Here is a 16,466-nt window from a genome sequence, read left to right on the forward strand (position 1 = left end):
CGGATCCATTATGATGTTGAAATATGAAAAAATGCTTTTATTACAAAACGTTTTGTTATTTTTCTGTTATCCAAGTTATGCCAGTGGTTCAAAGAAATCCCGAACTTGTCTATTTCAGTGTGTTAATAGTAGCGCACATTGGTCTTTACATTAAAATTTGTTGGGTATGTATGTGATGAAGTGTTGTTCTACTATACGAACTGGCCAAGATAAATACTTTCATCAATCACTAATTGAAATTATTTTGGCATGAAATAGTTTGAGTTTGATCATATCAACGATAAAGTATAGACCTAAAATGATGACAGAAAAATCCATATAATATCTAATCAGTTCATAATACTCCTTTCGTCGAGAGGAGTCCATTCAAGTTCAATAACTATGACTGATATTAACCGAAAAGGTTCTGTTTTTTTCCTTGTTGATGTAGCATATCATGATCTTTACCTCTGCAATTTTTACCTCTGCCATATTTACCTCTGCCATTATTACCTCTGCCATTTTTACCTCTACCATTTTTACCTCTGCCATTTTTACCTCTGCCATTTTTACCTCTGCCATTTTTACCTCTGCCATTTTTACCTCTGCCATTATTACCTCTGCCATTTTTACCTCTGCCATTTTTACCTCTGCCATTATTACCTCTGCCATTTTTACCCGGCACCTTTTTATTACCATCCCTGTGAAAGAAAATCATTAATTTTATCCATTGGCTTTTCTAATTCGTTCAGTTTTTATCCTTAATAATTGTTTCATATTTTTTATTGAATTGAAGCAAGATTCAATATGTTGGAGATCGTTGGTCATAATGATGGTGCTGTCATGGTCTATCTCATATTTGTATGGCGACCTTTTTTCACTGGTGTGAAGTGGGTGGCATTTGATGAATAGCTCGATGTGTACTAAATGGTCCATTTACACGTACATGTATAACGTGGGCTGTATCTAATGTCTATCATGGCGTGTGATAAGAGGACATTTGTGCCAGTGTAAAGTGGGTGGTATTTATTAACCAGATAAGGGCGCACTAGAAAGGACCCTTTTACACGTGTGAAGTGGGTTGGGTAAAGTGGCGCGTGATAGAGAGGACGTTTTTCACGTGTCAATTGGATGGCCTATAATGACTCGCTTGGTGCGTGCAGAAGAAAGGCGATGTCGAATCCATGATAATAGATGGCATTCCAGAAACGAGTTGAATAATAGATTTTGTGGCTTAAATGATGAGCGGCTCTGATGACAGATTTGCATATTGCAAGACGAGGAGGAGGAAAACAGGTTCAAGGGAAGATATTAAAGTTGGAGACAAGTTTGGCATCACCCTGTGATCAATTCCAGTGAGGTACCAACATTGGAATGCTTTCAGGACGTAGGTAATGATGTTTACGATGATGGTGATGACGATGGTAAAAGTGATGATGATGATGATGATGATGATAATGGTGATGATAATAATTATAGAAATAATAAAAAGATGGCAAACGCGATAGAAATAGCAGCAGAAATAGTATGAGTATTAGTAATGTTAGTAGTAGTAGTAGTAATAGTAGAATTAGTAGTAGTAGTAGTAGTAGGAGGACTAGTAGTAGGAGTAGTAGTAGTAGTAGTAGTAGTAGTAGATGTAGTAGTAATAGTAGTAGTAGCAGTAGTAGTAGTGGTAATAGTAGTAGTAGTAGTAGTAGTACTAGTAGTAGTAGTAAGTAGTAATAGGATGAGGAGGATAAAAAGTAATAGTAATAGTACTAGTAGTAACAGTAGTATAGTAGTAGTAGTAGTAGTAGTAGTAGTAGTAGTAGTAGTAGTAGTATTAGTAGTAGTAACAGTAGTAGTAGTAACAGTAATAGTAGTATAGTAGTAGTAGTAGTAATAATAGTAGTAGTAGTAGTCATGTTAGTAGAAGTAAAGAAGAAGTAGTAGCAGCAACAGTAGTAGTAGTAGCAGCAGCAGTAAAAGTATAAGTAGTAGTGGTAGTGGTAGTAGTAGTAATAGTAGTATTAGTAGTAGTTGCAGCAGCAGTAGTAGTATAAAGTAGTAGTAGAAGTAGTAGTAGTAGTAGTAGTAGAAATAGAAGTAGAAGTAGAAGTATTAGAATTAAAAGTAGCAGCAGCAGACAAAAGTAGTAGTAGTAGTAGAAGAAGAAAAAGAAGTAGTAGTAGTAGTAGTAGTACATGTAGTACTATTACTACTACTAGTGTCGATAATGGTACAAGTTAAGTAGTATTAGTAATAGTATCACAAGAGTCATTTACTTATGTTTTTAATCGCGTTTTCATCACTTTGGATATACATATGTATATACATATTTTATAGTTCTGGGAATTCTTAAATACATTCATATTTGGCCCCTAGTGTATACTGTCAAAGATAAATAGGTCTGGGTACCAGGAGTGCTATAGTAGTAATATATTCATATTCCCGTATGAAATATATATTTTAAATTATTCATCCTTTTGCACTTCAACCAGGTTTGCGGTTCTGGGGCCCGTCTTACAAGGAGTTGCGATCGATCCGACTATCCACAACTATGGAAAGACAGTAAAACTTACTTGGAATGTAAAATTTTCTCTTACGCAGCCTTAGTGCAGGCAGTAGCCACAATCTAAGGGTCGAGTTTTCTAATATTATTTCGAATTCAAGAGGCCTCCTTGTCTTAACTGAATAATTATAATTAGGGAAAGGCACATTAAATAATAAACGTGTAGGAAAGCAATTTTCATTGAATATAGTCATAAGGTGATTTGGAAAATGGCCATGTCTATGATGATAAATGTTACCTTCAGCTGTTAGAATGGTCACGTTCATAAATCTTGATTCCCTGTTTGCTGACAAGCAATTATCATCATCCTGTTCCTCAGTTGAGTAGCATGGTCCAGGTTATCAAGCCTAATCCACGGTGTTCTAATGTACACAAAGGTTTTTTTTTTTATTTCAGTATGAGCGTATTTAACTTATTAAGCCCGATCCACGGAATTTTCTAAATACATGATATTAAAGTTGAGCATAAGCTATAATGGTCATTATCATAAGCCTGATTCATGGGATTCTAATATATAATAATAATTAATATTGCGCAATTTCTGAATGTATATAATCAACTACGCATTTAAATACTTAAAGAGTGAAATAGTTAACAAGATATGTTTACAAAGGTACGATTAAGTTATAATTACGGGGAAAAGAGAAGCCTACCGTCTCTACAGATTATACAACAGGAAGAAATTTATTTATTGTAACTTTCCTAAAAAAAGGTATGTTTTTACTTTAGTTTTGAACAAGGTAACAGATGTATAATGGTTTTTAGGTTTTTACCGTTAAGTATGAGATACACCTGATCAACGCTTTTCTAATACAAAATCATAATCATATTTTTCAAGTGTATTCATATGGGTGATTACCATAAGCCTAATTCGTAGTGCTCTGAATTGCATATATGTTTTTGGGGTTGAGTTTAAAGGTGATAATTGCAATCTCATCCACGGTTTTCTTAGAGACATAATGGGTTTTTTTAAGTTGAGTATAAGGCTGATTATCCCAAGACTGATGCATGGTGTTCCTAGATGCATTATGGTTTTTAAATTTGGGTGTAATGGTGATTACCCCAACGCTGTTATATGGTGTTCTTAGACGCATAATGGTTTTTAAATTTGAGTATAATGGTTATTATCCCAAGGCTGTAAGATGGTGTTTTTAGACGCATAATGATTTTAAAGTTGAGTATAAGGGTGATTATCTCAAGTCTGATACATGGTGTTCTGAGATGCATATTGGTTTTTTAAGTTAAGTATAAGTGTGATCATTCCAAAGCGATATACATATGTATATACATATTTTATAGTTCTGGGAATTCTTAAATACATTCATATTTGGCCCCTAGTGTATACTGTCAAAGATAAATAGGTCTGGGTACCAGGAGTGCTATAGTAGTAATATATTCATATTCCCGTATGAAATATATATTTTAAATTATTCATCCTTTTGCACTTCAACCAGGTTTGCGGTTCTGGGGCCCGTCTTACAAGGAGTTGCGATCGATCCGACTATCCACAACTATGGAAAGACAGTAAAACTTACTTGGAATGTAAAATTTTCTCTTACGCAGCCTTAGTGCAGGCAGTAGCCACAATCTAAGGGTCGAGTTTTCTAATATTATTTCGAATTCAAGAGGCCTCCTTGTCTTAACTGAATAATTATAATTAGGGAAAGGCACATTAAATAATAAACGTGTAGGAAAGCAATTTTCATTGAATATAGTCATAAGGTGATTTGGAAAATGGCCATGTCTATGATGATAAATGTTACCTTCAGCTGTTAGAATGGTCACGTTCATAAATCTTGATTCCCTGTTTGCTGACAAGCAATTATCATCATCCTGTTCCTCAGTTGAGTAGCATGGTCCAGGTTATCAAGCCTAATCCACGGTGTTCTAATGTACACAAAGGTTTTTTTTTTATTTCAGTATGAGCGTATTTAACTTATTAAGCCCGATCCACGGAATTTTCTAAATACATGATATTAAAATTGAGCATAAGCTATAATGGTCATTATCATAAGCCTGATTCATGGGATTCTAATATATAATAATAATTAATATTGCGCAATTTCTGAATGTATATAATCAACTACGCATTTAAATACTTAAAGAGTGAAATAGTTAACAAGATATGTTTACAAAGGTACGATTAAGTTATAATTACGGGGAAAAGAGAAGCCTACCGTCTCTACAGATTATACAACAGGAAGAAATTTATTTATTGTAACTTTCCTAAAAAAAGGTATGTTTTTACTTTAGTTTTGAACAAGGTAACAGATGTATAATGGTTTTTAGGTTTTTACCGTTAAGTATGAGATACACCTGATCAACGCTTTTCTAATACAAAATCATAATCATATTTTTCAAGTGTATTCATATGGGTGATTACCATAAGCCTAATTCGTAGTGCTCTGAATTGCATATATGTTTTTGGGGTTGAGTTTAAAGGTGATAATTGCAATCTCATCCACGGTTTTCTTAGAGACATAATGGGTTTTTTTAAGTTGAGTATAAGGCTGATTATCCCAAGACTGATGCATGGTGTTCCTAGATGCATTATGGTTTTTAAATTTGGGTGTAATGGTGATTACCCCAACGCTGTTATATGGTGTTCTTAGACGCATAATGGTTTTTAAATTTGAGTATAATGGTTATTATCCCAAGGCTGTAAGATGGTGTTTTTAGACGCATAATGATTTTAAAGTTGAGTATAAGGGTGATTATCTCAAGTCTGATACATGGTGTTCTGAGATGCATATTGGTTTTTTAAGTTAAGTATAAGTGTGATCATTCCAAAGCGGATACAGAAACCATTATGCATCTAAGAAATTTTACAAACTCAATTTTAGAAACCATTATGCATCAAAGCTTATACTCAATTTCGTGGAGTTCTAAGATACATATATGGTTTTAAGTTGAGTATAAATACCTTCACGCAAGCCTGATTCATGGTGTTCTAAGATACATAATGGTTGCTAAGGTCGAGTAAAAGTAAAATTCCTGATGCATTAAATTCTAATATAGACAGGTTTAACAATTCGTGTATCCTAAGAGTGCTGGCAAATCACACTGACGAAAAGCAGACATGAGCTTATAAATTAACAACCTACGAATTAGTGGTGACGATTCGTGTTTCATACTGCCATTATTTACTAAGAATAACAGATTACAGTGTTTGTAATGAGTGACAAACCACTTGTTAAATCGTAGAACCTACACGGGGAACTTATGAATAACTTATGTATGCCTGTAGTTGTGGTTTAGTGGTCGCGCCTCTGGAATATACCACATGGTATGGTATGCAGTTTGATTTCATTTTTAGAAATACCTTTATTTTGACTCTTTGCTTTTATATAAAGCTCATGGTCATTTGTTCGAATCACATTCCCCCTCACCCCCCCCCCCCCCATTGACAAGACGTTAACTACACTTTGCCACTCTAAGATGTTCTGGATACCCGGTAGAATGTTGTCAGTATTGCGTAAGAGCTTAAGATCTCCTGTTAGAATGATCCACATGGAGTGTCTACTTTTTGTGGGATGGGTACATCAATAGGGTAATCTACTCAGTGTTTAAAGGGTACTATGACATTCACTCCAGTGACAATGGATCCGCTCTAAATTCCACACACTAATCGAATAACCTGGCAAGTTTAACCCCGGGTTTAACACTATACACTGACCTAACATAAAATCCCATTGCAACCCTAACCATAACCCTTTCATCTTATACGAAATTAAGCCAGGAGCAATGGTCGCAGCAGCAAATGTCGTGTTACTGCTTAAGGACGTTGCAACCCATCTTCACGATGTATTAAGAGCTCTTCAAAAGTGGAATAACCATGCTGGAAAAAGAACAGTATGGCCACAGTGTGTTCACATACTGGACAGTGTGAAAATGCTCAAATTCAACAATGAGAAGGTATTTACACCCTTAGGTCACCTCGACAGTGTGACTGTTTACAGAGTGTTCACATGGTCGACTATGTGAATATGTCTTTCACACTGTTGGTATGATCAAATTTAACAGTGTGAAGGTGATGCCTCAGTGTGTTCCACACTGTGAACACACTGTTGGACACTGTGTGTTTTTCAGTAGGGATTGCTACTAGCTATTACTACTACAATTGCTAAGTTGTGGGTGTGCGCCTTTCTAGGCGACCCAGATTGGCTGGCTCCTCCAAAAACGCTCCTTTGAATGTCTTTGACAGATATATGGCGCTATGCAAATGCTATGCATCATCATTATGATCATCATCAAGGCCATTATTTTCAATCGAAGAAATGAAGATAATTTCCACATTCAAGTAGAAAAAGTTTTGCATATATCTTCCTAATCATGAACGCGTGCACAGATTTTAATCAATTATCTATTACAGCAATGCATTGCTCATATGCCAAACCATGCTAACCGTTCAATTTCATTGATAATATTTTGCTATTTACTAATTGATGTTGAAATGCAGGATATTGGATCTTTTAATCTGCAAATTGAACGTGTATAACCTTGTTCTGGGCTCCCATCACAACATTAAGCGATTGAGTTCGGGCTGATTTATGTGATTGGTTGCATTGATATTTCTGTATGATCAGTTGTAAAAATCGATCCCCAAATTAATGGATAAAGTTTATGCTAAGGGGTCCTCGTCGGGAGGACGTGAAGGACAGGTTTAAACGTGAGAAAGAAAATCGAAAGGTCATTGATTTTATACCATTAAAGATAACAGTCATATGTAAATTTCCGTTGTGCTGGCAATCACAATGAATAGATATCTATTTTATTTAAGACCGTTGCAGTCAAAGTTGAGTGTCTCCATCCAGGGATCCGTTGCATACAGTAAAAGGTACCATTATGGTAACTTTGCAATGCACTGATAACTTGGATGGAATCCTTGATTCCGATTGGCTGTTGATCAGCGTTACCATGGTACATGTAGCTACCTTTGGATGGCAAAGTTGCCATAATAGAAACTTTTTATGAACTATTGATATCTATAAAAGAAAATAAAAGAACGCAAACTCATATTATGGCCATACTAAAAGACATGAATCTTTGTCAAAGAAAATCATGGTGGGAAAAATTGAAGGCAAAAGATGAAGGGGACGTAAACGGAAAAGCTGGCTTGGAAATATTGAAGAGATGACAGGCAGAAAGATAAACGAATACTGCAAGATAGCACTGGACAGAGACAAATGGAAAACCATGACATCCAACCTCTGTAAAGAGAAGGAACAGCGGTTAAATAAGCATGCAACGCGGCCCAGGATATCGAACTGAGAAACATCCTATGGTTCATCATATGGATTTAACACATATAGAAATGAAAAAAAAACCTACGTTTTAAAAAAGAAAAAAAAATGTTTGTTTTTTCACTTAGTTTGAAAAAAAAAACGTCTAAAATTAATTTTATTTTTTTGGACAAGCAACAATACTTTTTCACTTACTCTCTTTATATTTTTATGGATCTTATAATAAGGTCACACGATATGGTTCAAAATGATATTGTATCTTCTCAATATATATTGATTTGCTGAAACTACTATCTTAATCCTCCTGCCCGATAACTGGATTAAGACCACGAATATAACATGAAGCACTAAAAAAACACAACATGATATGCTACCAAAAATAATTAATTTTAAGGAGAAAGTCACTAGTTGAGTCATCCATATTTCCTCATTCACTTATATTAAAATGCTTGCCCGCTGATGTGCGTGTAAAACAGACCTCATTCATCACAAATTGTGATAATTTGCCCTTTTTGTAAGACGTGGGAAGCGTTGGAATGTAGCCACTGTAAGAGTAAATTAAGGAAGTGGTTTACTTAAGGCTTCTCGGCGTCCCCACAACCCTTCAGCTGCGTAAAGCAATAGCAGGTTAGAAGTTAAAGGTCAAGTCCACCCCAGGAAAATGCTGACTTAAATAAATAGAGAAAAATCAAACTAGCATAGTGCTGAAAATTTCATCTAAATCGGATGTAAAATAAGAAAGTTATGACATTTTAAAGTTTCGCTTATTTTTCACAAAACAGTGATATGCACAACTAGGTGAGTCAGTCGATGATGTCCATCACTCACCATTTCTTTTGTTTTTTATTGAATGTTTGAATTATACAATATTTCATTTTTTATAGATTTGACAATAAGGAATAACTTGACTGAACCATATAGTATTAAACAATGCTAATTCCAAATGTTCAGGGAGGAATTAATCCTTGTATCACTTGACAATGAGGAGAAAATTAGAATATTTCATATTTCTTATAATAAAATACAAAAGAAATAGTGAGTGGATGACGTCATAGTCTCCTCATTTGCATACCAGTCAGGATGTGCATATAACTGTTTTCTGAAATTTAGCGAAACTTTAAAATGTCATAACTTTCTTATTTTACATCCGATTTTGATGAAATTTTCAGTGTTATGCTTGTTGGATTTTTCTCTTTTTATTCAAAGCAACTTTTTGTTGGGGTGGACTTGTCCTTTAAGGATAACGTGGTTCGTGTGGGCTTGATCAAAGGAAAATGTTTCATCATTATAGCAATTGCTATCTTTCTGGAGTACTGCAGTCATAAACGGTACAAGTGAGATTGCTATTGTATCTACTATTTCTTCACATCATAAACACAGCTGCTTCCGCTATTCACCTGTCTCTGCATATAAATTGACTATAAAGCCTTGACTAAGAGGTGTGTTCCCACTGCCATGGAATCAAGGGATAGCCTTGACCAATAAGGCCCCTCCAAAGTAACATTATCCAAGGAGCCAAGTAGAGATTCTGCTCCAGAATGTTAGGTGACCCGACTCCGATTCAGGGTCCTGTTTCACAAACACATGTCATAATCACAAATTCACAATTTCTGTAACAAGTTTGCTATCAGCCAATCAAATTGAATAATTTCAATAGATTTATACTGTTATTGCATTATTTTCACAACTTTAATGAACCGGGCCCCTATTCCATTATGACGTTTGCTTGAGGATGTGTGTGTGCCTGTGAATAGTCTTTAATGAGGGGATCTTATGTGTGTGTGTCTGTGTCATATGCGTAATATAGGGGTTTGAGTGTGGGTGTGTGTTATATGAATGGAGCCAGTAATCGTTACTGTGGGGACATCATTTTTGTGCGCGTAGAGGTCAAACGTACAGGTATTAGACGTATGTGTGGGAGTGGGTGTGTTTGTGTGAGATGAGGCTGTGTGTGTGGGATGGGTGGGGGTGCGCATATGCGTACGCTTGAGAACGTTTAGGTTATTTTTTTAGCATCCCGTGCAGTTACACACACACACACACGCACACACAACAAAATAACGGTCGTCAATTTGGGGATAGTGTGAACGATACCGGAGGCAAAGTGCCTCCTCTAAAAACTATGAATAAATGATAGTTTAAGTTGACACCATCGCGTCGGTGTGGACTCCCCACGAGCGCTATAAAGCGTATTGTCGCGACGGCATGCTTACAGTAGCGGAAAGCCGTTTATCAGTGAGACAATATAAAATTGGCAACCTTTAAAGAGAAAGATGGCTTTGGTCAAAGGTGGACAAATATCAAATTTGACTTTCCAGTTTTTTAAACTGGAAAAAAAAAAACCCGTAAAAATGTTTTCCTTATTTACCTTATCTTTACTATCTTTATTACACGTTCCTCGCTATATTACAAATATTATTCGATTAAACATTAGTGATTTATTCTAATCTGGCATTTGGGTGCAATAGCTTTTGACGATATTTTTCATAAATCTCGGATAATGGTACAATTTAAGCATGATTTATTATTATTATTTATTTTTAATTTCAAATATTTAAAAGAAGGGTAGCCCAATCAGCAACAAGCTGGTTTTCGTTGGGGCCCTTCGTAAGCAAACACAAATATCAAACATGGTGACATATTTAAATATAAACAAAGAATAGAGCATAAATACTAATATTAAAATTCAAATAATGAAATAATCATAATTAGCTATGGAAAATGATACTGTACAAATGTTACCTAAAAGTAAGCAAAAATTGTATATACACATGAAAAGAGATAAGATATGTACAAAATGAGGATAAATTGTTTAATGTCTTTTATGAATCGGAGGCGTTCGGGTAATTCATTCAAATGCAATGGGACTGTGACAAGAAGTGATTTCTGGTAGAAGGTTGTAAAGAAAGTTGATAAGAGGGTTGATTCGTTCGCACTTTTTTAAACCCCTTTTCAAATAAATGATGCTAACTATGACTGATGTTTATGGCGATAAAATATATATTTTATTATTATTTCAACGATTATCATTTTGTATGATTTATTTTATACTCTACCTTTTTTAATTCTTTCATGTTTTTTCCTCATTTTATTGTCCCCATTGGTTGTTTGTTTCATTGAATAGCCGAACACGAAACAAGAACTGAACCTTTCAATGCGCAATATGTAATTTATTTTAAATGAAAACTGTGCTCCCTACATTAATGTATTAACCATTCCTCGTAATTAACTTCATTTCCAACAGGTTTATATTGAATGGGCGTGTGGATTATTTGTGATAACCATATAACGTAGAGGGCGCCAACAATACCGTTAACAATATTATGTACTTTCCTTGTTCTTGTCATGTAAATCACTTTTACTTCCCATTGAAGTCTAATTATTATAAACTGGGACAACCTTAATAATAACCATTGGACATCCCTCCAGCTCTGTATGTCTGTCTCTGTCTCTATCCCCATCTCATTATATCATTTTCTTTTTATATACTTCTTTCTCTCTCCCTTTCTCTCTCAATCCAACATGAGGTAGGTATCTAGTCCTAAATGTAGGTTATGACGAATGTATCCATCTTCAAATGTATTCCAGTCACGTTTGATGTACACAAGTAAGAATTATCCCATCCGCCACCGAAATGATATTCGGATATTAAGTTTGAGAGAGCAAGAGAAAGAGAGACAGGCAGAGAGAGAGAGAAAGGCTGAGAGAAAGAGGAGTCTTAATAAGATTATTACAAATCGATCAAGGTCATGGTAATTTGATACAATACTTTTGCTAATTATACTGCGGTTCGCGTTCACACTTTTCTCAGAATCGGACCAAGGTCTAGATTTGATGAATGAAGGGATGACAACCGTGTATTAATCGGCTGAAAAAAGGGTGCATGATTATTTTAAGTATTATCGTAAAATAAATATTAATTATCAAAACAAAGGTTTAATCTTTATCTTCATGATGATGATGACGGTGGTAATGATAAAAATTGTAACAACAATAATAATGATAAGAAAAAAAAGAAGATGAAGAAGAAGAAGAAAAAAGAGGACAGGAATAATCATGATGATGTTGATGATAATGATGGTAATGGCAATGGCGATAGTGATAATAACATTACTACTTTTATTTCTAATACTACTACTGCTACTACTACTACTATTATGATTTTTACTAATACTACAACTAATATTGATAACAATGATCATGGACATTTGCTCTTGTTCTTGTTGTGACTGTCAGTAGAAGTACTAGTATCATATACTTTACTATCATTATTGATTATTATGATCACTGAAATTACTAACGTCATCATCGTGATCGTCATCAAGATCACTGTTATTTTGTAAATTTGCAATTCATTCGTCGTTCATTATCTTTTCAGGTGATAACATTACCCTGTTGAATATATCCCGGGAGCAGAGTGGACAGTACGTTTGCGACGCTGAGAATGGAGTCTCGGGTCGAGACCCCCCTGACAGCAGGGTCATCGATGTCGTGGTTCAGTGTACGTCATTTCCGGTTCTGATCATTGATTCAGTTTTGATGTTTTTAATGTTACAGCTGTGTGTTACAATGATCATGTTAAAATGAATATGATCATTTGCTTTCCTGTATTTGCCTTAATATGTAAAATATAAAATTGTTTTACTGATTTGTGTAGAGGACGAAATCTTGAAAAAAAAAAGTTGAACGAAATGCATTAATAGTATTTCTTATAGGAAATATGAAAAGAAATAAAAAGATGATAGAATTTTAGATAGATAATAGAACAGTCTTCAATGCATGACCCGCGCATAAACGAGGTAAGTCGATAGATGTCAATTATGATATCATTTGCGTCTCGTAATAGTAATATTAGTTTATTACGGAGTGTTAGGAAGGATCGAAAAAGTGATATTTCACTGCTTAAAGGAAGATATTTTCTTTCTAAATTGATGTATGCTGAATACTTGATCTGCCCTCTGTTTTTGAAAGATGTATTGAAAATTAAGCAAGGATGGATCTAGGATTTTTTTAAAAGAGTGGAGAAAATTGGCCCATTTTTGGCTAGTGATTTTGTCAGAATTTTAACAACCACAAAATGTCTTGCCCCCTCAACCGAATAATAACCATCACCTTAAACGTGGTTCACTGCGGAGACAAAAGCGTCAAGTTGGTCCACCACTGCTTGTACAACATCAGTGTTAGATTCATGTGTAAGCTCATACCACATTGGCGTTATCATAACATGTTCTGTTTGTTAGTTCAGCGCTTCTCAACCGGTGAGCCGCGAAGCTCTCTCAGGTGGGCCACTAGAAGCTCCAAATGGAGTAAAAAAATCGGGGAAAACTATATACCGTAGTATATTTCATAGACCTGTCCGAACATGTTTCGTCCGATCGGTCAAACAAAAATATAAAGCGCGCTTCATATTAAAGGTATTATGCATATTCCAAAGCATGCAATAGTTACACCATGATGGTTTCGAGCTAACTTTGATGTGAACCTCGTGTGCATGCATATTGTGTATATAGTTAATTGTCGCCCATTTACAGGACATTTGCGAATGCAGATTAGTTCTCAAACTGTTTTTTCGAATGTGCTTCAGAGCTTTGTGTTCAAATTCCATTAAAATGGACGTTTTCCTAAAAAAATTTTAATAGGTGGGCCTCAGAAAAAATATGAGAGTCAAAGTGGTCCTTAAGAAAAAAGGTTGAAAAGCGCCGTGTTTCACTTACATGACTGGTGAAGTGTTTTCAGTGGTTCTGAGTGACTGATTTAGTCTCGGCTAGTCAGATGCAATTAAAGACTCGAAGTAGTTTATCAGTCGTTGATAAAAGGGAGTTTATCGCTCCAAGTCGTATGGACGATCTCGGCAAGATTACAATAGATGTATTGAAAATACAGCTTAGAGGTCTTTGTCGAAAATTGGTGAATCGGTAGATTCGTCCAAAGTTTCGGAGCTGACGAATGATTGCAAATATGTCGTTTGTCCAAAGTTCAGGTGGTTGTTTCATAAAGCTGTTCGTAAGTTAAGAGCGACTTTATGAACGACTGGTGATCCTTTCTTGTGGTAAATGATATTCATCATTAAATATTCATTGGTGATTATTTTGCGCGTAAGGAAGGTTCACCAGTCGTTCTTAAAGTCGCTCTTAACTTACGAACAGCTTTAATGAAACGAATCCCTGGAGTAAACTGCTGTTTTGATTCACCAATTTTCGGGGGAAAAAATGGGTAATGTTCTTTGCAATAAAGGGCATTTTGACAATAAATTTTCTCTGTTTTTCAATCCTCCGTAAGTCGCTGTGCAGAAACTTCCTAATCACTGGGAGAATTCCTTATGAAACTCTCGCCAGACACAATGCTAACCTTTGCCTTTGTTGTTTTTCTCCCTCAGATGCTCCCGAAGTACAGACCCTTTCTCCAGACATTCGCGTCGGGGAGGGGAAGTATCTTCTACTCCAGTGTAACGTCAAAGCAGTACCGAAAGCCAGATTCTACTGGATGAAAGATAATAAAAATCTTACCCTTACATCGCAGAGTTCAGATAACAGGTAGGATCGGGCGGCGTCCATACAAAACGTGTGGTATGGCTTCAAGTGTTCTAGATCTGACCATAACGCTATGGTAGAATTTTTGCTCTACAATGCACGACGGAATAAAGAACGGAGAAAATGTATTGCTTAATGCCCTTTGTGACAATGAACAACAAAGAAGTCATTGTCGTTAATGGGTGAATCAAAACAGCAGTTTCGTCTTGTACTCAGGACAAATGATATACTTGCAAATTTTCGTCAGCTCCGACATTGCCCTGGGAAGCGGGGGTTCTGGGGGAACTGAAGCACCCCAAAAATTACTTTGGGGGTGTTACGTGTATTATTCTTCATACGGAACACTCCCAGGTATTCTGGAAGAAGTGTCAAAATGTCAACTTTAACCAAAACGACCCCTATTTTGTAATGAAGCCTTTTTTTTGTTTTGCTTTTCAAATTTTTGGGACCAATTTGATCTCCATTTTAGTTGTGAAAACTTATTTTTGTTTTGCTTTTTGCTTTATTCAAATTTATCTCAGCACCCCTTCTCAAAAATTGTTCCCAGGGCCCTGAGCTCTGAAACTACTGTTCACCAAAGACTTCCCAGCTGACCTTTGTCATTTTACGGGCCTTTTTCAAAACATTTACTGTGCTTTTAAATCCGTCGTAAGCCGCGGTGCAAAATTTCCCTGTTGAGACCGATGAGACCGATGAGACTGACTCCAGGGTCCCGAAACACAAAGGTTTGCGATTAATCGTACGTTTGATTTCTACGATTGATTGTACATTGAAGTCTATGCAATCAATCGTAGAAAAACGTTCTACGACCATTGCTAAGCTTTGTGTTACGGGCCCCAGATCGATCTGGGGCCCGTTTCATAAAGGACTTGCAACTGTTGTAACTGCCATTATGGCAACTACCATGGAAACCTTGATTACTATTGGCTGCTGAGCCCTGTTGCCATGGTAGTTGCCATTATGGCAAAGTTACAACAGTTGAAAGTTCTTTATGAAACGGGCCCCAGATCTATAACGTTTTTTCCAATTACATAATGCCATTGGTTGGATTGGAGTCGGTTTCGTTGTGACGGTAGCATAACATTGCAGCGACAATCCAGAGAACATCCTGACATTGGTTGCGCCAATGCGAAATAAATGATGGGGATGATTCTAATCGGATGCCAAGAATGCTTTAAGAGATCTATTTGAGAAATATGTATAAAAAGAGCATGAAAACCAAACTATGAGCTTTGGTTTACCCGAAGGACCGACATGATAGCCTAGGTATTCTTCATTGTAATATTAGGGATTTCTCTCTAAGCTTTCACTCTTGTGCATGATAAACAACCCAGTAGAAATATTAAAAGGAATCTCGACTATCCTGGATGATATTTTAAGTTACCTGTCTTAATCCTATACAGGCCAATCGTCAGTATAATGAATAAAACCAATCAATTTATCTTTTTATTCTTTCTTTTATTTTCATACAAATGAAAACTTTAATCAATGTCTGAAAACTTTAATAAATTTCTGATAAAAGATGAAGGTTTATTGCTCACTTGCTGTCCATAATTGTGATATCAGTATGCTCATTAAGGGACTGTGGCATTAGGGGCTGGTTGTAGCAAGAGTGCAATCAAACGCAACTCTAACATTTTAAACTCAAATCGACTTTCAGCCAATCAACAGTGCGTATTAGGGACTTAAACTCGATATTTTGAGTTTTAATCAAACGTAGCTCTCTCTCTGCAGTGGGCCCGTGGACAATTAAACAGCGTGTGTCGACGTACGCATGTCAAGCCGTTTATCAGTAAATTGTAATTATGTATGTCAAGATTTAAAATCTTCATGCCAGAAAATCGATTTCGTTGTATAAAAAAAAATCATTCGTTTTAATGTATCAAAATCATGTCTTGTTAAGTCAAATTCACAATTTTTGATATCAAGAAATTGAATTAAATTTTATTTTTTTATTGGTTTATTTGAAAACAAACCAAAACAGGCAGCTCTCAAGCTGATATATTCAATCTACCAAACAAAATAGAAATGCATGACACAAATCAGGAATCAACTTTAGAAACAAAAATACTTTGACATTAGAAAATGCAAGTCACCACTAATAAATGGAACTTGCAAAAAATTAAGAATTTAACGTTCTCTCAATCTAATAGAAGTGGC

At 35.6% G+C, this 16,466-nt stretch overlaps 1 protein-coding gene across 1 annotated transcript in view; it reads left to right on the forward strand.

The window, feature by feature from the left end:
• Positions 1 to 16,466, forward strand: part of LOC129266575 (limbic system-associated membrane protein-like) — a 41,785-nt gene that overhangs the window by 18,826 nt on the left and 6,493 nt on the right. Inside the window, exons 5-6 of the mRNA XM_064104189.1 lie at positions 12,155 to 12,277; positions 14,153 to 14,309. Coding sequence (XP_063960259.1) covers positions 12,155 to 12,277; positions 14,153 to 14,309 — 280 coding nt within the window. The remainder of the gene's footprint in view (positions 1 to 12,154; positions 12,278 to 14,152; positions 14,310 to 16,466) is intronic.

The sequence above is a fragment of the Lytechinus pictus genome, chromosome 8, assembly GCF_037042905.1.
Source record: "Lytechinus pictus isolate F3 Inbred chromosome 8, Lp3.0, whole genome shotgun sequence".
Classification (NCBI taxonomy): Eukaryota; Metazoa; Echinodermata; class Echinoidea; order Temnopleuroida; family Toxopneustidae; genus Lytechinus; species Lytechinus pictus.